The sequence below is a fragment of the Rhea americana genome, unplaced genomic scaffold, assembly GCF_003343005.1.
Source record: "Rhea americana isolate MKP2758 unplaced genomic scaffold, rheAme1 scaffold_498, whole genome shotgun sequence".
Taxonomy (NCBI): domain Eukaryota; kingdom Metazoa; phylum Chordata; class Aves; order Rheiformes; family Rheidae; genus Rhea; species Rhea americana.
Genome location: NW_028186643.1, coordinates 183,602 through 205,941, shown reverse-complemented (window position 1 = coordinate 205,941; position 22,340 = coordinate 183,602). Strand labels below are relative to the sequence as shown.

General features: G+C 45.9%; 1 protein-coding gene across 9 annotated transcripts in view; it reads right to left on the bottom strand.

Annotated features, from left to right (window-relative positions):
* The window catches only part of UIMC1 (ubiquitin interaction motif containing 1), a 38,837-nt gene that overhangs the window by 1,160 nt on the left and 15,337 nt on the right, over positions 1-22,340 (bottom strand). For 5 of the 9 annotated variants that reach the window (XM_085317332.1, XM_085317336.1, XM_085317334.1 and 2 more), the window contains 9 exons: positions 21,318-21,442; positions 19,829-20,992; positions 16,361-16,425; positions 13,729-13,817; positions 12,710-12,786; positions 9,237-9,405; positions 3,611-3,689; positions 1,937-2,057; positions 34-97 (listed from right to left, as the gene is read on the bottom strand). In XM_085317332.1, coding sequence (XP_085173458.1) covers positions 34-97; positions 1,937-2,057; positions 3,611-3,689; positions 9,237-9,405; positions 12,710-12,786; positions 13,729-13,817; positions 16,361-16,425; positions 19,829-20,992; positions 21,318-21,442 — 1,953 coding nt within the window. Of the gene's footprint in view, positions 1-33; positions 98-869; positions 1,575-1,936; positions 2,058-3,602; positions 3,690-9,236; positions 9,406-12,709; positions 12,787-13,728; positions 13,818-16,360; positions 16,426-19,828; positions 20,993-21,317; positions 21,443-22,340 lie in introns of those variants that run through there. The other 4 variants (XM_085317337.1, XM_085317340.1, XM_085317342.1 and 1 more) reach the window with 4 other exon arrangements.

Sequence of the window (22,340 nt, the reverse complement as noted above, 5' to 3'; positions counted from 1 at the left end):
CTGCCCAGGCAGGCACAGAAAGCAGTTTCCCACCTGCAGATTTGCTCTCCGAGAGCTCCAGCATGCTGAGGAGTCGCCCCTCATGCCTTCCAGTGTCCTGCCAAGGGAGAGGAGAACAGCTATCACAGCACTGCCGCAGAGGAATGCGTCCCTTCCCGATGCCCATGCCCAAGGTGGCCCCTTGGTTGTGCGTTCCCCCAGCACACAGGGTCAGGCTAGGCACAAGCAGGGGTGGCTACATTTCCAGAGCATACAGCTGAGCAAGGCCTGCAGCTAATACGAATGGCACTGCACCAGACCCAGCCTGACCAGTGCTCAAGCAGAGGCAGCTGACAGCAGTTAATAAAGCAGAGCCTGATCAGAAGGGAGGCCAGAGTGCAGAAAGCCATCCCCAAGCCCAGCAAGTGAGCATGGGGCTGTAACACAGAGATCTGAGCGCAAGAGGCTCTGCCACACCTCAGGCACATCACCCAGGCACTGYGACTCCAAGTGCAGGCTCCATGGCACTCTGTCTTAAAGAGATCTTTGTGCTGGAGTGAAAGGACTCCTCCATGGCACAATCAGATGAAGAACATGCATCTTGTGCCCTCTCTTAGCCCCTAGAAAGATGTGGCCACACTGGTCACACAGGCTAAGGGAAGAGCACTTTGCCTAGCTGCTCCAAGCTTTGCTTGACCAGCAAGGTCTCCTCTCCTGGCTGCCCTCTGTTCCTCAGAACTGCTCTAGAAGTCACTGACAGCCCTGCTGCAAGGTTGGAGCTGAAAATCATCCCAAAAGGGACCTAGGCAGGAATCTGCAASCCCAACAGTGCCACCAGGAAGCTTTCCAATGGCCCAGCCCATGCCCAAGCATGACTTGCTCCCCATGGGTGAGCTGCCACCTGAACACAAGGCAGAGCCAGAGGAAATGCAGAGCCTTACCAAGCTGTCCCAAAGAGCAGCCTGGCTCCAGCACCTTTCTCAGTGCTCTGTGCCCATGCCTGCACACAGGACCTCCAGGATGCCAGCTGGCTAAATGGGGCAGGGGCCGAGTCAAACAGTCCCATGGAGCTGGTCACAGGCAGGAGCAGCCGTGCCCTGCAGTACTCTGAACCACATAGCACTTGGCTGTATCCCAGCCAAAAATCATCAACCAGAAATCTCATCATTTGCATCTGAATCCCCAAGGGCTGAGGCCTGTGATGGATTTAAGGGATTATAGGAAACTAAGACATCATGTTGCATCTTCATGCTGAGAATCACATTTCTGAGCGCAGGCAAAGCTGCTGCATTAGGGCTTTGCCCACAGGAACCAGCAAGGAGGTCTGAAAGGGCCTTTCTCTGAGCTCCTCCAGGACAGCCATGAGCAGGAGAAACCATGGTGGGGGCCAACACGTGGTAAGCAACTGTGTGCCAGCTGCTAACCATGCTCGCTGCCTCCCACCTCCCCTAGCAAGGCATGTATGTCCCCCACATACCCAGCACACCAGCCACCGTGCTCACTTCCTCATGTTTCTCCTGGGATGCTTCGGTTTGCTCCTGGCACTCAGTGGTTCTCCCTGCTTTGGCTCTAAAGCTCTCCCCAGTGGGCAGGGGCTTGTGGACAGWGTCAGATACGCTTGTCATCCTGACACTGCCCTCTGCTCCATCTATATTCAGCCAAAGAAGCCTGCAGGACTGAGGTGCACTGTTTGGCAGCAGGACAGCCCTGGCTCCCTGCCTGCTGGAGAGGTTACTGGCAGCTCCGCTGGATTAGCTCACCCCCTGGGACTGATCCATGCTCTTGCAAAATGCTGTGAAAGGAAGGGCAACAAGTTCTCTGGCCATGGCTACCCACACAGGCAGGCAATCCTATGCCAGGTCAGCTCATCCCGTCATCCAGGGAAATGGTCCTGCTGTTAACCCACCCCCAAATCCAGCGCAAAGCAAAGGAGACAGTCTGCAGGGTTGCCCCTCACCTTGGCACTTCGCAGCCTCCTGGTTCCCTGAGCTTGCCTAGCAGCCTGAAGGCAGCTGTCCACATGCCTCTGATACTGCAGCAGTGGCACCAGTGACTTACAGAGGTAGCACTTCTCACACCTGCCAGGCAGGAAAGGACAGAGCACTGCATTAGGATTCACCCTGCACCGGGCTACCAGCCACCAGCAGCGAGTTTCCTCCTCCAGGCCATGCCACAGAGGAGACATGTCACCAGATCAGGACTTGCTCAGTGAGGTCAGGCGAGCACCAATGACAAAGACTGAGTGATTAACAGTTTTCCCTGCCTGTACCTCTGTATCCTGCTGCTGCAGCAGCAGGACAGTAATCAAATCTGCTCATCTAACTATCTCAAACACCACTGACTTCTCCCCAGACATAAAGCACCCTGTCAAAATCTGCAGAAATGAAGTGCAAGGGCTTTGCAAAGGGGAGTTAAATTCTGCCTGAAAAGCAAACCAAGTGTGTTAAATCAGAGAGACATTTTACCAGGGCTGGATGAATTTGTCTGACTAGTAAATCAAGTCTTTCTCTGTACTGTCTCCATTTTACATCAAGCTATGTTGGGAGAGGAATGTGGAGCACAAACTCCTGCTGGGCGACTGGCACAGACACCCTCTCTTGCAGCCACGATCCTCAAACCCCCTCATGTGTGCAGAAGATGCCCAGGCTCATGTAGGATGGATTGAATATGCCTGGGAAGAAAATTACCCTGGGTGAAGGGAGATGAAGGTCAGGCATGGATTTATATAGCAATAGTTGCCTCCACACCAGCTCTCAGCATGGATGGTACCATGCAGAAGAGGGCACCGGCTCTTCAGGAGAAGAGCATCCACATGGGGAGTTACTCGGGGATGGACCGTCTTTATGAAGAGACAAGCCCTCAGGGACCAGCCCCAGCAGTATTTGTTCAGTTTGGTAAGCAGCACTCACCTAGTAAAACTCACCCCAGSCTCTAAAATGCTTACGGAGAGCCCCCATCGAGCAAAACTCTGCAGTACTTTTCCTGTATTTTCTTTCCAGTCAGTGCTGATTACCCAGATAATGTGTCTAAACAGAAGCTGTCCTCTCTATAATTAGCCTAATTCCATTAGTGATGTTGCCATCCACTGTTTGTAACAGCAAAATTGCTTCCATAGCAGGGATTTTACTGTCAGATCCTCTCTTATGATGCTTTGTGTGGGTGGGAGGAGGAGGGGCTGCATGGGAAGAGATTAAACAAAGCCACTGCTATTCTGAAAGTCTAATTTAATTAAGAATATCACTACAGGTGCCATGTTGACAGCTTCCCTGTCCAAGCCTCTCCTTTTCCTGGGGTTACCGAGCTCAAATCTCCCATTAGAAACTCGCTGAGTTAGCACCATTCTAACTACAGCTCCCCCAACAATGGCCAGAGACTGCACATCCCAGCTCACCAYGGATTTGGCCGAAAGGAACTTAGTGCAAAAATATACAATCTGAAAACAGCAAATTCCTCTTGCTTTGGTRTAAAAATATCCAGTACTGCAACAAAATGGACTAAGGGAAGGCAATTTCTTAGGAAAATATTGCTAGAAGGCCAACTCCCAGCATTTATGCAAGTATAAAGACATGCACAGACAAGCTAGAACTGGAGCACAGGAAACAATCTCAGAGGAGCAAGCATACCTACTTACTTGTCAATGTCTAAGGACGCTGGGCCACTTTCACCGCTGACTGCTTTATTTCTTGCTTCTCTCTGACGTCGGGTAAGTACTAGAGACAAAGCAGAAAGTGTTACACAACATCCAAATAGAATATATTTCAACCTCTTCCACTCAGGTCTGCAGCAAAATTAATGACAGAAAAGGCAAAGAAACAGGGACCAGGATAGGCAGAGTCTTCTCTCCTGCAGAAGACATAGCTGACCAATTCTCCTTTTTTTGGAGGGGATACTGAAAGAGTTACCTTCCCTGCACCTGCAGACCAGTTACCCATTTCACACTGTAACTTGTCTTGACCACTGGAAGAGCTTTATCAAATAGATGTAATTTACAGTAATTTTAAAGCTGATGTGCAGCAGAGCAACAACCTGGCAGAAGAGTTACACAGCTGCTCTAGCATCATAGTACTGTTCACTGCCAAACTGAGCACTCATGTCTACTGCAGGGGAATGAGTTTGGCAACTGCAGAGTTGCAGAGGAAAGAGAGCTGAGGTGGGGGCTGTGAAGAGGCATCAGCCCTTCTGCTGATGTGGTAGGAAGAGCTGGTCTCACTGTGGAGACACATAGCTTATGCTGGGAAAGGAAGGTTTCAGCAAACAGCCCGAACAGTCACTGCTTTTTCCCTCCCTCAGCGTGAAGGGGAGATGATCTTTACAATTGTCTGCATGAAGCTCTGTGAGGTCTCCGGRTGGCTCTACCAAAGTTAGGCATCGCTGACGCTTCTCTCTAACAGCAGCAGGGAAGGRCCTGCTCGATAAGCGTACGTAACTAGCGAAATCCTGGCCTGACTAGCATGCTGATGAYAGGAGCCAACATTTTCTGTTCCCTCAGCAATCCTAGGCAGTCTCTCCAAACCTGCTCTCCAGGCATCTGCAGGGAGCATGTCTAAATGTTGTCTCTTTCAGTTGAATTCCTCTCAGCATACTCCTGTTGACATGCCACCAGCAAAGATCCTCAGGGAGCATATCAGATATCTTAGCTTGCTTCACCAGGGACATTCAAGATTCCAGCTCCAAAACAGATGTTGCAGTAAGCACTCTCAGCAATCTGGCTAAGGGAGGATGCATGAAGCTGTTTTACAGCCTGGTAACATTGTTTCCTATACTCAATATTCTCATTAAAAGAAAGGCCTGAATCCAATGTATATAGGCCTGTATTATTGGCACAAATTCTGCAGAAAAGAAGGAGGGAATCCTGCACAGAGCAGGGGGAATCCTTCAGAGCTTTAGCAAAACTCCATTTCCAGAGCGTTAGGCAACCCTGCAAGCCCCRGTATTTATCCCTGATACTGATACAATAAGGCCTTTTCATTACCAGCCACTGATCTGTAGCCACAACCAAGAAATGTGCTGTGAGCCCCTTGGGAATCCTTGGGGCTGAAGGAAGACATCCACACTGAAGTTTGGTCAAGCTTGAGCACTTCCTAGGATGTGGATATTGTCATCAGGTGATGACTGAGACCAACAGCTTTTTTCTCACAGGCACCAAAGCAGGCATCTCTGTTCAACTTAGCCTGGCCCTGATTTGAAGTGGCAGCCTGATCAGGAAGACCGACAACCACGGCCAACCCCCAAGCCATCCAGCCCCACAACAACCCAACTAACATGTGCATCTGACAGCGTGGTGAAAGCTGCTCTCCAAATCAGTGTGCGCTTGTTAATATTCTTTTAACACTGTTTCGGGAGCCTCGTGTACTAGCTCAGGTGTTAATCAGTTCTATTTTTTTCCAAAAGCAGTGAATACATCTGGCATAATGGGCCCATTAGTGATCTCTGGGATCAGCTTTACAGATGCCCAAGGGAAGACCTCCAGCTGTGCTGCTGAAAGCAGGAGCACAGGAGAGAGAACAGGGCCAACAGTGCGATAGRCTTGGTGAAGCACAGCATAGTCAGCCTGCTCCTGCTTCACATTTTCACATGCACTGGCAAGGCACAACCCCTGCCAAAACACAGCAGTAGCCTGAAGGAAGGGGTTTCAGCAGAGCACCTGGAGGAAAAAAAAGGGAAAATCCCCCTGCAACTGAGCACCCTGACCAGCTGTGTGATGGGAGCCTTGTAACTCTCCCAGATGTAATGTTCTTTGCTATATCAGACACATTCTGCAGCCTGAAAACAACCTTTTCACCAGCTCTGCATTTCTTCAGGTTGACAAGTCATCCCTGGCCAGCTCAGCTCCAGCTCTCACCCAAGGGAACAGGATCAAGCCTTTCCCAGCACAGCCCTGCTGCTGGCATGGTAAGCCCTAGGCTTACCTCCTAGGGCTAACRCGGGAGGCCAGCCAGCAGGCCAAGCTGCAAGGCCATATCGTACTAAGCTCGTTGCCTTGCCACACTAGGCATCTGCTGTTTACTGCACCAGGTTTCTCCTCCATGCACCCAGCTCTCTATTCTTACTACCAGCCGTACTATTTTTGTGCAAGAGCCTATTAATGGCAGGCTCTCCAGCATCTTGTCCTTTTTCAAAAGTGATGAAGCTTTTCTCTGCACCCGTTCTGTTACTCTTCCTGCTGTAACAGTGCCATTTCTATTGATGTCAGCAGCTTTTTAACAGTACCATCGCTGCTGCTTCTGCCACTCTGAAGACTGACAGCTGCTTCAGGTTGCATTCAAGGCTTTGGGAGGAAGGGATGTATCAAATCCTCTTTTTCTTGGGCTCACTTGGGAATCGAGTAGTTGTGAGTGCATAGATGGAGGGCCACAGGAACAGAGTATGTCCCAAAGCTCAAGCCTATTCAATATGCTCAGTAACAGCCAAGACTCGCTTCCAGACTGAGACCAACAGATTCTTATATTGGCAGCAGCAGAAGGCGATGGATCTGACGACTTCATCGGAGAGCCCCTCTCACAAGCAAGCCCTTCAAATGACTGCACAAAGGAAGAAGTAGCTGGCACGACATTTCCAAGGGGTTCATTCATTCTCCGGGAATTAGCAACATTCACAGAGCTGGCAACTAGGGCTCAAAGCCTTCCCAACCTGGTGCAATAGCTAAAGCAACAGCAGGCACTTCCATGTCATTTACTCAGACGACAAGAAAATAGAAATTCATGACCAGATTTTCACACAGTCCAGGTATGTGGTGATCCAGGCACTCTGCCAAGGCAACCATGTACATACATAAGGGAAGCAACTGTAGCTCATCTTGCCCAGCTAAATAGTTTGAAAACCTGTCCTTAGATATCAGCCCGCGTGACCTGGCCTCCTTATACAAAACATTGGAAGGCTTTGGTGGATGATTAGAAGAGAGAAGAACAGGAGCAAAATCAAAAGAATTCTTCTGTAGTTTTAAAACAGAAAACACTGAAGATTACAGCAATCTGCAGTATTAAAGATATCAGGAGTAAATCCAATTAATAACTCCTAAGACAGATCAGAACCCCTGACCCAGTGCAGTAAAGGGAAACTGAAATTGCCTTTTCTAAATAGATCAGGACAGAGCTTGGGGGGGACAAAACTTTGATTTTCTTTCACACAAGGTTTTTGCTGTGTTCTTGGGGTTATTGCTTCTGTTCTTTGCTTCAGAAGATCCTACCAGCGCCTACCTTCCCTCTCCCCTTGCATTAGCTTTACGTATGGATTTTGTGCTAGTGGAAGATGCCACAATATCAGCCTGGGAACAGAGTCCCTTTGTACCTCCATAAGACATGTTTCAGGCTACAGTCTTCCCTCAGCTCAGAGCTAAACATTATCCTTGCCTATGCACCCCAAATGCCTCTGATCAGCTCACCAACTGAGACCTTCCAGTATGGTTTTCATTTTTGTGCAGGCTCGGGAAACCGGACTGAGGTGCACTACAAGCTGAACCCCAACCAGATACCATGTCTTGCTCTAAATTCAAGTAGCCCACAGTCCTATGAAGACTTTTAGCCCAAAAAACACTGCCATCAGAGACTGTCATGGCTAGTAAAACCTGGTGTCTACTGGGAAAATGCTAGAATAACTGAAAATCAAAAAWCCAAACTACAGTGATCTTGCCCCAGAACCACTGCTTTTCTTAGAGCCATTATTRCAAAACAAAATCACTTCAGTGTGACTAGGCTAGTTTTCATACAGAGGGATTGTTCTGAACAAGCCAGAGTAGCAGAGTARCAATTCCAAAATAGCTACCTGTACAAACATCCCCAAGGAGACCAGTCTGGAAGCAGAGTGAAAAGGCCAGCCTTGAACTCTGTCCTGCTGAAATACAACACCAAAGGAAAGAACAGGCTCCCTTGCACTGACAAAAAATACAAAGTATTTTCCAGATCACAGTCAGGATTCCCTAGGATCAGTGGATATACTCTCAATCCAGGCACACTGGGGACTTGATTACCACAAGACAAAAGACATTCCTGCTAAAAGGTATATTAAAAATTCTGCTTCATTTTGTAGCACAGATAAGACCTTTATGAGTGTCGAAGATGGGCGGGGAACTGTGATAATTCATGATTTGCATGAGCCATTCCCTTTTGCAGAATTAGTTTGTGCCTGCAGAGACAACTTCCCACCAAAATTCAGCACCAAGCAGTATCAGCTGCTACTCTGGCTCTTTCTGTCTTGACAGGACCCACGTCATATCTCCAAAGATTTATATAACAGGGACCCTGTATTTTAAAACTACATACATCAACTCTGCATTAAGATTACATGGTGAAAGTTCCTTTTGCTAGAGAAACACAGAAGTTACAGTTCTTGTCCCAGCTCTGATTTGCTCAAATTGCTTAGACATCATAGATTAAGGTTATACTTAATAACTCAATATGTAACTGAAAATTATATATGCATAACCTGAAAACTTAATCTTATTACAAGCTACTACTTTGATATTACCTGACATTATGCTAACACAGACTTTACATATCAAGCAGAAGCTAAAACATAACTTATTGAATATGTTGATAACCAGCTGGTGTATTTGTTCACTTAAGCTCTACAAAGGTTGGTTATGAAAAACTGACATGGARAGAACTGCAAAGACAGATTAATATCAGCATTCTGACCACACTTCTATGCTTCAGCCTTCACATGCAGGAGAAAGATCTGAGCTCYCAGGTCAATAGTTATCACTTTATAATTTTAGAGGAACAAGAGGGAAACTTTTCTACAGTTTCTCACTGCTGAAAAAAACATTTTTACAGATACAAATGTCAGATTCATTGTACAGCGCAGACTGTGCTCGGAGCCGTACAGAAGATGCTCCCTTCCTGAGAGCCCCGAAGGACACTCTCACTTGCGTGCCTCTAGAGACTATTATTTTCTACCACTGGCAAATTCTCTGCAGGTCCTCACAAAACACACAAAAGATGTGCCTTTTGAGTGAAGCAGCCAGGGCCAGATCCTGAGGTAATATTCAGCTTATACACTTTCCAAGGGACTAATAGTACGATCAATTATGAAGCCATTCAGACAGAAGAGCTAACTGTACAGTAGGTGCTGGAAAGACAGGAGCCTCCAGTAACTCCCCAGCCAGTGTGGAGCTGGAAAAAAAAGCAGAGAGAACAAATCTCTCTACATGCCACACACAAAATATCCTGACAGGGACAGGATTACAAAACAAGGCTGCAAGCAATAGGAAAGGGGGACAAGCACAGMGAGCAAATACACAAAACCAGTGCTTGGCAGACCTGGAGTGTCCTCGCAAGCCTCCTCTCCCATGAGGCCGTTGCAGTACATGGCATGCAGCTCGATCTCCGTGGCTGGAAAGCCTTGGTCACACAGTGGGCACGACACACGGTCAGCAGCTGCAGGGCTGCACTCAGACACAGTCCTGCCAGCATTTTCATCTCCACCAGCCTGAGGAGGAGGAAGAGGGGAAAAAAAATCAGCCAGATAGGTCAATGTGCTGCTCCTCTCTTTTTGCTAGCTGTTGAGCTCTGTGCTGTTTGGGAGCTAATCACCCTCCCATAGACTCAGCTTTTCTTGGAAAGTTTTATTCTCCCTTCACCACATATAGGTCAGAAATAACACCACTGGCTGAGTAAACTGTGCACTACTATCTAATTCTTTCTCCAAAGGCAACATGTTCTGCAGAATCACAGTGAAACTTCCCTGCACAGCCATGCACAACATTTAAGGCAAACATCACCTGTACTACCGCAGAAAAACAGCAAAGCCTCCATTAATCAAGAAAGCTCAGAAGCGAAACTGATGGAAAATTCATGGGGCAAAGCAAGAGTTCAACACCTGACTTGTGCTCATCAGTCTCTGGACATGATCCATGCTACAGAGGCTACAATGTCTGGGAACAGATCTCCTTCCAGGATGAAAGGAGGCTGCTGTGCACTTAGTGAGTATGGCAAGATCACTGGGGAGCTCCTCCTCTCTAGAGGATGCAGCTAGGGCAGTCATCAGAGGGGACATAGATCAAGGAGTGAGCCAATATAGTTAGAATCCTTGTGTCACAAAATTACTAGAGATGGCTTTTCACCAGTGTTGTGAGGGCAAAATGTCACAGCCCATCTTTGTTCTCTGGGTTCCACTATCACTGATACTCTCCTTTCGCACTGGTTACACAGCTGTAGAGGTGCACCACTATTCACCCTCTGAAATGCAAACGGCTCCCCACACTATTAAGTCGCCCAAGACACAGCAGACCACCAGCATCTCACTTTTAACTAGAGCTCTGCCTAGTCAAGCTTCCTAAAAGATGTTTATAGATTTAAGAAAGAATTTATTTTTTAGAATGATTAAAAAACTTATTTAAATATTAACCATGTAGAAGAAACCTGTAGGAAATTAATAGAGGAGAGTTTTCTGTCCTTGGTTCTAAGCAGTGACATGTATGCAGTATGCAGTTAAACTGCTGTCTGCTTCCCTCCAACAGTGTAATTTCAGGGAAGCAGTAATTGGGGTCAGCCAAGATGCTCAGTGCTGCTGGAGCAGATTGTCGTATTACCTGGTTTATCACCTGCTTTGTCAAATGAGGGTTTGATCCCGAGCACCCATCCTCATTTTTATGTCCTAAGGGGAAAAAGAGCACTTTACTGACTCAGAGGCACTAAGAAAAAGATTGCAGAACTGGTCCTTGAACTGAGAATCCAACTCAGAAAACCATTCCTCCTAGTAGCTGGCTGATAGGGTAGCGACTGCCAAGGACAGACAGCACACTCATTTCCAGGGAAACTCTCTGCACTATGGAAGAGTTGCTATGAGAATTTCTCCACCTGAACATAGGCTGTTGAAGTATATCACTTAGAACATTTGCTCTCATACTCTGCTCTCACATCCCAGTGTCACTACATCTTGTGAAGTCCTCACTGTGGGGTGTCACAAAGAGGAGTCATACAAAACAAGACATGTCAGAAATGAATGATCAGATCAAACCTGCGTTACTCTAGTCAGACAACACAGAAATATGTGATGGGAAAAGCAGCAGGCACTGCTCCTTCTAGCTGCCATTTTTAAAACACTCTTAGGAGATCACCAATTCTGCACACACTACACACCTACATTCTTTGGTAAATTACTAATTTTAAATGTAAATGCAACATTCTGTAACAAAAGGCACCATAGTCCTAAAACTGCTTGTACCAAACCTTGCAGGAACAATCTAAGAAACCTCAACTGCGGAACCAGTCACCCCTGCCAGAGGCAGGAACTGTTGCCTCTGCTCTTCAGCAGAGAAAACTGCCTACAAGACATAGTGCTTGCAGCCAACAGCCAGCCAAGAGCAATGCTAGGAGCTGAGCTCAAAAACAAGACTCCCCCATCCTGGCTCAGTGTCTGCCAGAAGAAGTCAGTCCTGCTGGTCAATGCCTGCTTCACACTAATTGTTGATCTATAGGATAGTTATTTCAGCAGTCTTCCTGGAAGGCTGCAGGCTCAGGACTAGTACCTGTTACCAATAATAACGCTGTTGAACAATCCCTAGGAAGCACAACTACATCACTCCTGGACACTGGATTGACCGTATTGTGCCCTGTAGCTGTCTAGACAGAAACTTAAGACCCAAAGGCATCATCTACAAAGCATGAGGGACAGGCCAATGTTCTGGCCATAATTGAATGGGTCATGAACGCGTTTTAATGGCAGGGCCCTGCACACAAGGATGACTGCCTCTCCCTGCTGCAGCGTCTAATTGACTGAAGGRTGCTTTGAAATACCTGCAGAATGAAAGGCACATGAGAGCAGGATCTGGCTTATTATGAGGCCTGTGACAATGAGACATCGGAGCTGCAGACACCTGTACAAGCTGCAGACTCCCAGAACGAGCCTTCCACAAACGAATCCTCTTGTCAAGAGCTGTACGATTCTGTATTCATGTACCCTGCCAGAGTGGTACTTGGCAACCCCTTTGATACAGCTCTCTAAATTAATAGACAAAGGGAGTTTTATCAGAAGCAGGAACTGTAGTCAGATGTCAGTACCGTGACAGCTGCACRGCAATTGCTGCACAGGTGTGCCAACACAGGAAAAGAAGCCACACAACAGCGCACACCTGCACCAGAAAGGATGGCCCTGCCACTGACTTACTACTGCTATTAACTACTACTGCATAAAAATCCAGATTCCTGGGCTCAGCTCACTCTCCCTGGACTATAAACCATCACCAGCTCTCAACATTTCAATGTCATCTTTATCTCAACTCAGTCTCTCTGAGTGAATCTCTCCTCTCAGACTCTCAGAGATGGTCTGTGAAAAATAAAAGACACTGAAGCTCAAAGGACTGTAGCAGGGAAAAAATATGTCACAACACGATGCAACTAAGATTTACCAGGAATCCCACCAGAGCTCCTGGAATCCCCTGCAACACTGACCACCACAGCACTATGCTTCTAACCCTGGGCTAGCAAYAGCGCTGCTGTCCAGACTGAGGATATCACCCAGCCCAAAAATGGACATGACATAAAATAACAAGCTAGAGCTGATATAAGCTCTCCAGCTCCAGAAGCAGCTGCAGTCAATCCTTGGCCAAAGAGGACTGGAGTTATGAAGCGACTGATAGAAAAGCGAAAAGAGAAGTGATTATGAGGATCCTAGCAGCAGAAACCCATGCTTTCAACCACCCAAGGGGAAATACTAACATAGCCCAGCTGAGCAAAAGACCTAGAAAGCAGGACTGGAAACAGGACACTTCCTCAGCTTCACACWCTCTTACTTGCATAGGCGCATCTTTGCTGTTCGAGCAGAGTTCTCTCTCTGGCTCAGTATCTTCTGATGGACTCCCCTGGGTCTCTGCAAAAAACACTGCCATGTCAGTGAAGGTTTGCAGCCCCCAAACTTTTTCCTCACTTGTTGGTGTAACTTAGCCCATTTCTTAACAGTGTTTTCACAGCTTCTGAATATKTTTTAGACTTGACACAAATGTTAACAGACAACGTGCAACAACACAGCCGGATTTGGGGTTAAAAGTCACAGCACAATGGTGTGAGGACAAAGCCACTGTAGCTTTGYAGCTTCATGGGGAGTGAGACTAGACACAGGGAACGCGTGGGACACTTGCTGGGATASAGACAATGCAAGAACGGAGCTCTCCCTCACACCCAAGGAGCAAAACAGAGCTCCCATTCTGTGGTCTGTCACACAGTTGCACCTTTTTCAAACCTCCACRTTTTCCTTAGCAACAAAAAATGCCTCCAAGCACCATCATGACCTCTCCTTCTACAGCTGCTCATGAACAAGAGCAGTCTTCATTAGGTTTCTCACTTAAAACCCTTACCTGGAAAATCAGGTGAAGAATCAAACATGATAGAAAAGACCAGAGAAGAAAAATTCATGGTCCCAAATAGGTTTGTTCATTAATATAAGGTAAAAATCATTTCAGCTCCCATGCTTTACATAGTTTTACACAAAAGGACCTGAAAAATTCTTGAGGGTTTTAAAGAGACCACTTGTGACACCTCATTTTGAATGAGCACTCTGCCCTGATGTGCATTCTGGCATCTCTTCAGCAGCAGGTCCCTAGCAATCTCTGTTCACAGAGCTGTAATACTGCCTTAAAAGAAATGGGCCCCAAAACCATGGAATTAAACAAAGTAAGTTAATTTCAGTCCTGATAAACACAGCTGGGAAGGAGATCTTGTTTTGCTCAAATAACTTAACAATTCTCTTTTCTCTGAATTTTATCAGTGTGTTATTTTCAATGCAATATTCAGAACATTTCTAAGTGCCTTTTACCTGGGCAAACAGTGGCCTCTTCTTCAGTAGAGTTTTCTGTAGCAATATCTGGACTCCTYCTACTGTCAAGTGGGGTCAATACAGAGATGCTGTCAAAATATAAATAYACAACGTAAATCTCACATCAAATAGGCATTACAGTATGCACTGCAYGTCTCTCACAGTTTAGAAAGGCGTACAACTCTTTAATTTTCAATGACCAGGAGAACAGAGAAATACATAGGTTTAAAATTTTATCCTAGCATAAACCCAAAAGGAACTATTTTTCTTCTAGAAGCCCTCGATGAAAAGACACAAGGGTCACTATGTCATGTGAGAGGAGCAAAATTACTTGCATGTGTCTGTGGGACTCTTGATTTGTCTATTCTTAAGTTAGGGAGTTTTGCAGGTATGAACATTTCCTCACCTGTGTCAAGGCTTTTCTTAGAGAGGAAAGACACAGATTTGCTTCACACTGTATACTGCTCTCCTTCCCTCTTCATACTAATATTCTTTCTTTCCACTGCATGTGGCAGCCAGAAGTAGCACCAATGCAACACAACACAAAGCTTCCTTGCTGCAAAGTCCTGCCAACACTGGTGTAGTGGTTCCTTCATGCAGCATTGTGTACCACTCCTCTCTTTTTGACCTTCGTATTATTCCTCCATATTTCTACCCCACAGAGCACAATGTCTTTCTGAAACAGGCAGGCATTGCTGAGTAAGCCTGGCACCCATGCTGACACCCTCAGCGCTTTGCATGGCTTTCTGATTAGTCTGATCAAGTATGCAAGAATACACTTTAAAAATATGAATCCCCATACTGACAAACAGAAGATTTATTAAGCTCAACCATAGGCCTTAGAGAGAAGAGAACAGCCACTGCTGATTTATGATAAATAACAAAATTCTGATAGGAAATCACAAGTGGTTTCTCTCTCTAAATAAAGCATCTCATAGCATTTGTTATGAATCCAGGCTGAGCATGTTTTACTCTGTGTCTAACATCAGGGCTCACTTCAAAAGAACTCACACAAAACAACTTGCTATGACATTTATAAAATGGGCTAATCAATTTGAAGTCAAACCACATTGCTTGCTACACCAGCTATCTCCTGGTAACAAAGCCTATAATCATTTATTAAAACCCCAATCTACCAGACACTGCACAAAGCATAAAACAATCAGGCAGAGTGGCCCACAGAAAGCAAAGCAGCTTCTTTTCACTACTGCTGCTTCCAAAACTGTTTCAATATCTCAAGATTCAACTTAGAGCAGTGTTTTTCCATTAAGTGGTGCTGAGGCCAGCTGACCAGGGTACCTGAGTTTTACCCAAGGCTGCTCTGGCAAACTACCAGGAGCCAGATGGTAACACTTAATGTGCACAAAACTGAGAAGACTGCAGACATCTTTTGTCCTACTACAGTCRTGCCAGCCGCTAAACAAGGGTACAGCACAGCGCGGTGAGACTCAGCCCTAGGGCTGAGGGCAGCCAGGAGCTCTTGACTGGCAAAGGGTAGGAACATTTCAGCAGYGAAACAGTGCATCTTAGCAAACAGCCAAACCAGAAAAGCCTCTAACCCCATCAGCTACACAACAGAGATCCTTCTCTTCTCATATTCAACCCTGATCTCTTCTGCCTTAAACACAAAGGAGGCCAGAGCTCCTGAGTTCATATCTTAGTGCCTTCCACACAAATGTACAAGCTAAAAACTCAGCTGTCACAGACGCATCAGCTTCTGCAGTAACCGCAGTCGGCTCCTTTGCTCCCCAAGGCAAGCTTTAAGCCTGTTAGAAAGGTGCAAGCAAGAGGGATTTTCCAACCCTGCACAGTAATATCAAACGTTCAGACCAAATATCGTTAGACTGGAGAAAAGCTGGCAGTTTTGCTCCAAAATAAGCTTGAATTATAAAACTTATCAAATAAAAAACCTGACATATCTGCCCTCTCTTGTAACTTCCYCCTTGAATTTGTCCTGCTTTTCCCACAGTCCTCACTGCAGAACTGCATCCCAGAGGRAAAAAAAAGGAAAAAGAAGAGTAGGCTTAAATCTGAAGAAAATCATGTTGACTTGTCCCACACCTGTCATATGCTGAAGTGGCTTTTCTGGAGCACTGCACTCTATCTTTGGCTGATAGGCAGTGCCGTCTGGCTTCCTCCTCCCTTCTTGCTTCTTCTGCAGTACAGCAAGAATATAAAAATACACATGCACACATCCAGTAATTCATCCACSATGCTGCGTATGTGCCTTTACAGACAGATCATGCAATCCCACCACTRTAACTCACCTTCAGTTCACCTACCCCACTCTACAGCTTCATTTTTTGCCAAACCAGACACAGCTCCAGAGGGTAAGGATCAAGTCCTTTTACTTGTGCTAGTATCCAGCTTGCATGTCTTATAAAGTACCAGTAGYACCTGATCCCTCTCTCTTGTTGTGCCTCACCTGTCTCTCCCACAATGTCCCAATGCCACATATTTCCAGTGCTATATACTAACACCAACTATAGGCAACCTTTGCAGCAAGATCAGCTGCCAAGCTCTGCAGCTTCCAGGGCTCCAGAGAGCCCCAGCGAGACCCTGCCTCAAATCGCTTCAGGGAGAGTGGAAGGATCCAGGCCACAGGCCTCACACTCTGAAATGACCCTCTCACCTCTGTGTAATTTGCATTGGTTCCCCATCTTCAGGCACATCCTCTGTAGYCAGCACCTGGGAGGCCTGAAAAAGAAAAATTCTGATATTATATAAAACAATGTACACAGCTAACAGGGTCAAAAGGGATCTGCTGGGCCATCAGGTTCTGTCCATGGTATTGAACCCACTATGTCATGTATTTTTTTCCAAAATAGTTAAGTATCCATCTTGAAGTACTCAGCTTTTTGCCTCCATTACTCCTTCTGGTGTGTCAGCAAGCTTCTGCAATAATGGCTGGCAGCACCTTTTGCTACTTTACTGCCCAGAGGTAYGCTCAGAGAGTCTCTGCCCATCATTCTCATGCCAGCCTTGTCCTTCAATTTCCATGGTCTCTGCGGTCCATGGTATCTACCCTGATGTATTTGTAGGTAGCAATCACAGCCCTTTTCTATCTCCATTTCTGCTGAGCTAAACAACCCAAGCTTGTTACCATCCTCTTGCCTTCCCTCAAACATCCCAATAGCCCCCATCTATTCCTGTTTAAAATCTTGAGCTTGGCTGAGCTGATCAACCGTTACAGCTGATGTTTGACCAGAAGAAGWACTTTTCTGAATTTCATATAGATAAGCTCTGTTGCGTTTTTCTTGCCTAGGAAATCAGCTGTCCCATCAAAGCAAGGAAACAGATTAACCTGCACAATCTACAGCTGGTAAATCCATGTGTGTCTTATCCCATTTCGTTTACCTCTATGACTTTACTTATTCTTTCCTTTAAAAATTGTTCAAAAGCCTTATGCACTGCTGAGGTCAAGCTAACCTGCCAGTCATTAGCCAGATCCCTTTCTTCTTCTTCAGTGTACATATTACGCTTGCCATTCTCTAATCAGATAGAATTACAACAGTTTATTTGCAGTTCTTGCTGTCAGACCTGCAATTTCTCATGCCATTTCTCAAAGAAATCTAAGGGAGTTTTCTCCTCCTTTCCTTGAGTATATTAAACTCTCTGAGTTTGATTTTCACCATAGATTCTGACTTAGATCAACTCCAGTCCTGGATAGCTGATGTAGTTCCCTAAYAATCCTCAGGCAAAGCCTCTGGCCAGAGTCCCCTAAAGTGACTCCAACCCAAAAAGGTTCTGTTTTTATCTAAGATATTATTTATTTCTTTTCAGTGTAACTCATCATTAACATAAAATACTACACCTTCTCCTTTATTTTTATTTCTCTCTCTCCTGAACAGTGCATATCTTTTAATATCTCTGCTTCAGTCACAAATACTGTGTCGCCATGTTTCTGTTATCCCTAATGTATATGTTTGAGGATATGGCACCAGTTCAGAYCACAGATTCTAAATCTCCAGAATTTGGTCCATTTCTCTAAATCTTTTAAAGGCTAGGAGTCTCCCAACCTTATTKGAAAGAGTATGAATAAAGGTATTCTATTGGCCTTGAAGTTTGTTAGTACAGGTTCACAAACTATGAGCTCTCTGACAGCAGTGATTTTCTCTGTACCAACACCACTTGGTTGCAGGATGCAGTCGCGGCAACTGACCACTGCCTGGATGGGAGGTCACTGCCCGCTGCAAATGAGATGGTCCAAAGCAGATGTACCGATGGGCTCCCTCAAGCACATCATCACGCACCCTCCTTTCACTGCCACAACTCAAGGCAAGAAGTTTTTTCAAGAACTGCTGAGAAAATAGCCGCTGCTTTAAACGATGGATGCTGTGAGTCAGAGAACAGCTTTGAGTTCCCAGGGATGTTTTCTAGCCTTAGCATAGTCTAAAGTCTCCCACGATTCCCACCAGCAGAGCAGCCCTCATGGCAGCCAGGAAGCCCTGGGGCAGTGCAGGCACCAGTGGTATCCGAGCAGTGCAGTACACCAGGGACAGGGCTGCTCTGGGTCCTCTTTTGTCACTGCCAGTGGAATTGTATTTGATAGAGAAAGGAAATTGAGATGAGGCACAAGCGAACATCAAACATATCGATCTTCAAGGTAAATCACCTGCACTGGCCTCAGCAGGTGACTGCAAAGAGAGGCAAAAGGAGAAAGGAGCAACTTCTTAAGCTAAAAGTGATAAGGCAGATAAAGGGAAATTTAGAATTTGTTTTCTCTCAAGTAAATAAAAGACTCAGAATTTTGCCTGGGTTGAAATGTTAAGTTTTCTTTCCCCCACTTCCTTGTTTTTTCATCTTAAAATATCAGAAAGGTTAAATCTACAATTCTGTGGCTCTTCTAGGGAGCTCCTGTGGTCAGGATGAGTATATGCAAGTTCCCACTCAGCACCACTAAAACCTCTTTTCTCCCCAAGAATTAATTAAGTATTAGTGTTAAACGGATAACAACAAAAAATACCCCACATTTTTCAGTAATGATTAAAAGTTCACGCCCCTCTCAGCTGCTGCAGCTTTCCTAGGGCTTTAGCTTACACCTCCATAGATCTGCAGTCATCCCAATCTTCCAGAATAAAGAAACCTCAATTTTTGAAGGAAAAGATACAGAGAAAATAAAGCAGTTTACATTAAAAAACTTACAGGTCTTTTGAGTCTATCCTAAAGAAATGAAAAAAGGCACAAGTCCATTCCTTTTCTCTGCAGGTCACCTCTAAGGCTTGTTTAAATGTGTACCTGCTAAACCCAACCCAAGCACTGTCAGGAAAAGTCACATTTCAGCACAGGCTGCTCTGTACTTTTTCTGCAACCCGAAAATGCAGACATGACGTTTTTCCTAAGTGTTCAATATTACAAGACAGAATATAAATATCACAAAACAAGAATCTTTCTAACACCAGGGTAAATGATCAAATACACTTGAAAACAGGAACAACGGAGCTGAGGCTTCAGTCACAGAGAAAATAAAGTTATACAACGATCTGGTAGTGAAGTCATTATGAAAAATGAGGGTTGGAAAAGGCTGACACAAACCTAAAATACAGCAGTAATAAATACTTCATCTGACTAGCAATCTGTTTAAACTTAGCAGTGACAGAAAGCTGCCTTCCGCTCTAACAAGAGAGCCCTGACAGAGACAGAGGCTGACACCTAGCGTCTACCAAACCCAACAAGCAAGCATGGAGAGAAGGTGCCCAACCACCAGAACAAGGACAGTGAGGGCTGCTGTGAAGACAGATCACCTCTGGGCAGGCAGAACACACGTGCAAGCATGCAGAGCCTCTCAGCTACAACCAGAGGAATAAGAGGCTGAAACACATTCAAACACAAAGTTGATCATGTAGATGCTTGGAAGTTGTCATCTCAGTGGTGCATTAATGGACAACTGCCAGGCTGGCACTACCACTCGTGAGCTGAATCTCAGTCTATAGATTTTTCCTCTCCCTTTCACAGTGAACTGCATGGCTAGCAGAGGAAGTCCCCAAATTTAAGAGGAATGTTCATCGGCAGTGCTTGCTCTGCAGAAGGAACTGAACCCTAAAATGGAAGTAAGGCATGACTCGTCCCTGCTCAAACTAATCTGTGGTCAAGCTCTTACCTGGCAGTAGCTTGTGGTTGGTTCATCATCAGAGGCAGAGTTCTTCTCCTCTTCCATGTTCTGCCCTGGACTCTCCTCTGCCTCCCTCCTCTTTGACGGGAGGAGCCAGGTGATGCTCTCAGACTCCTTCTGCACTTCTGAGTCTCCATCTTCCGTATCATCAGCAACCCCATTCTCCCTACTTATCTGATCTCCTTTCCCAAGCTCATTTTGGCTCAGGGAAGAAGAGCTGGGCACAACTGGGTTACCAAACTCCTTCTTATGCAATAGCTGCCTCTGAGCCTGCTTCAGGCTCTTCTGGTAAACCTCCAGCTGACACAAGATGACTTTGGTGTACTGGTTGGGGTCCACTCCTTTGGGGCAGAATGGAATGCCCCAGTAATAGTGCACTGTGTCTCTTGCCTCCTCCTTGCTTCTGCTCTCCTCTGGCGTATTGAGCATGCAAAGCTCTGGGGCACTGTCAGGCATCTCCTTCTGTTCTGCTTGCTCTGTGGAAACGCACACTTTGGTGCCGTACCCAGGTTGCCAGGTGTGTTTGGTGCTTGCCCCTCCACAGCTCCTCCCGAGACTGTCACCCTGCTCCATGGTCCAGGTCTTCCGGAGTGTGGCTGAGCTCCCAGCACCAGCTTCTCCCACAGACAGCCCAATGCCAGGCAGGGGTTGTTCTTTTGCTTCCTGGTTTGCTGCTTTTGAAGGGCTGCAGGGGCTTGTGAACAATCTTCGAGGTGTCAGTTGCCAGGAGCCTGAGGCAATCCTGCCAAAGGTGGGACTCAAAGAGATGAGGTCTTCTCCAAGAGTGCTGGGTAACATGTTACTAGAATCACTTTTTGCTGGTGATGAATACTTTTCACTTGACCTTGTTAAAGGCTGGCCCTTCCCCTGAGACACGATTATGCTGGATACTAGTGAGCTTTCAACGATTTCCTGGCTTAACCTCCTCAACACTACAAGGGGACTCCGGGCGACATCCATCTGTCCATTTCCATCAGATCTTGCACTCTGCGAGTGGGAGCTGCACTCGGAGCGAGGGGTGTCAGGGCAGAGCGCCAGACCTCCCAGGATCTCAGAGCCTTCTTGCTCAGTGGGGTGGTTTTGGCCTGGTTTGCCCACTGCTTCTGCAGGCAACTCAGGGGTTGCGTCAGAGGAATCTGAGGGCTGACAGCTCTGAAAAACAGAAGGTTGATTCTCTATCAGCAGAGCATAGCAAGGACACTCCCAGCATAAAGGCAGCTGCAACTTGGACTGCGGGAACCTGGACACTGTCCCCTCACAGATCAAAACTATGTACCCTAAATCAGAGGAGAGCCTAGGTTAGACTTCACATGTCTCATTAGGAATGATAAAAAACAACTTCTATTTGACTGTTCTATCTCCAGCCCGTGCCAGAAATAGCTAGACCGCAGTAAAATCTTCTGTGCAATATGGCAAAGCACGCACAGAAAGCAAAGTTTCTGAAGAACCCTAGTAAGCTTCACAGAAGCACACTTACATTAAGGCTCTCAGCAATAGCCTTCCTCAAGAGCTCCTCCTCTTCCTCTTCCTGACAGTTCACTTGTCTGGCTTCTTGCTCACTCATTTTCAGGGCCAGAGCGAACTGTTCCTCTTCAGTCATCTCTACAGAAGAAATAAAGGATAATGTCAAGTCACAGCTGTAGGTGTACGTAAACACCCAACATTTATCTAACATCTTGAGAGAGATGCCCAAAGAGCCCTACCTCCCCAGGATGAGCACAGAGCAAAATAAACAACTTTCAGTATTCCTTAAAAGGTACAACCAAGCAGGAGCAGGCAACTCTAAACGAAAATAGCACATGTGTGCAGAGCTGAATCACTGAACACAAATCAGGAAATTCAGTTAGCGTTTCTATAGCAATCTAAACTCTAAACCCTTAAGTGTATTAACTACCATGGGACATGTTACCACCCTCATCCAACAATATACTCTATAGCTACAGACAGCATGTTCAAAGACAGAAGAGAAAAAGGTGGATTTCCAAAGCATGCACATTTTTACAAAGGATAGACTCAGAAGCAAGGCAGGATAAAGAGCAGACCTTTTCTAATATATTTAATTACTAGCCAAATAGCATGTCCCATTGCCTTCTGACATGAATACACTTGCAACACCTCAGAGACCTAACCAAGAGCAAAAGACCTCCATGTTATCACACCAAGCTGCAGGTGTAAACTTTACAGAGGATAATATTACTTGCTTGGTGGTACCATGAAGGATCTTTCACATGCATACATCCCCTTTCGGCTCACATCACTACCTCACTGTATCACTAAGCCAGTCATGCATGGGAAAAGGCTTCTTAGAGTTGTAAGTACTATTTCAGCAGAAAATTTCTTCCTGAAAAGATTCCTCACTCAGAGCAATCTAGAAGTTGAAGATGGCTATTTAGAAACAAAACAGTTAGTTACTTTGGAAAACACATATTTACTTAGATTCAATCCAACATTTTCACTATTCTTAAAATATACAATGCCTGCAGAACAGAGTGCAACTTGG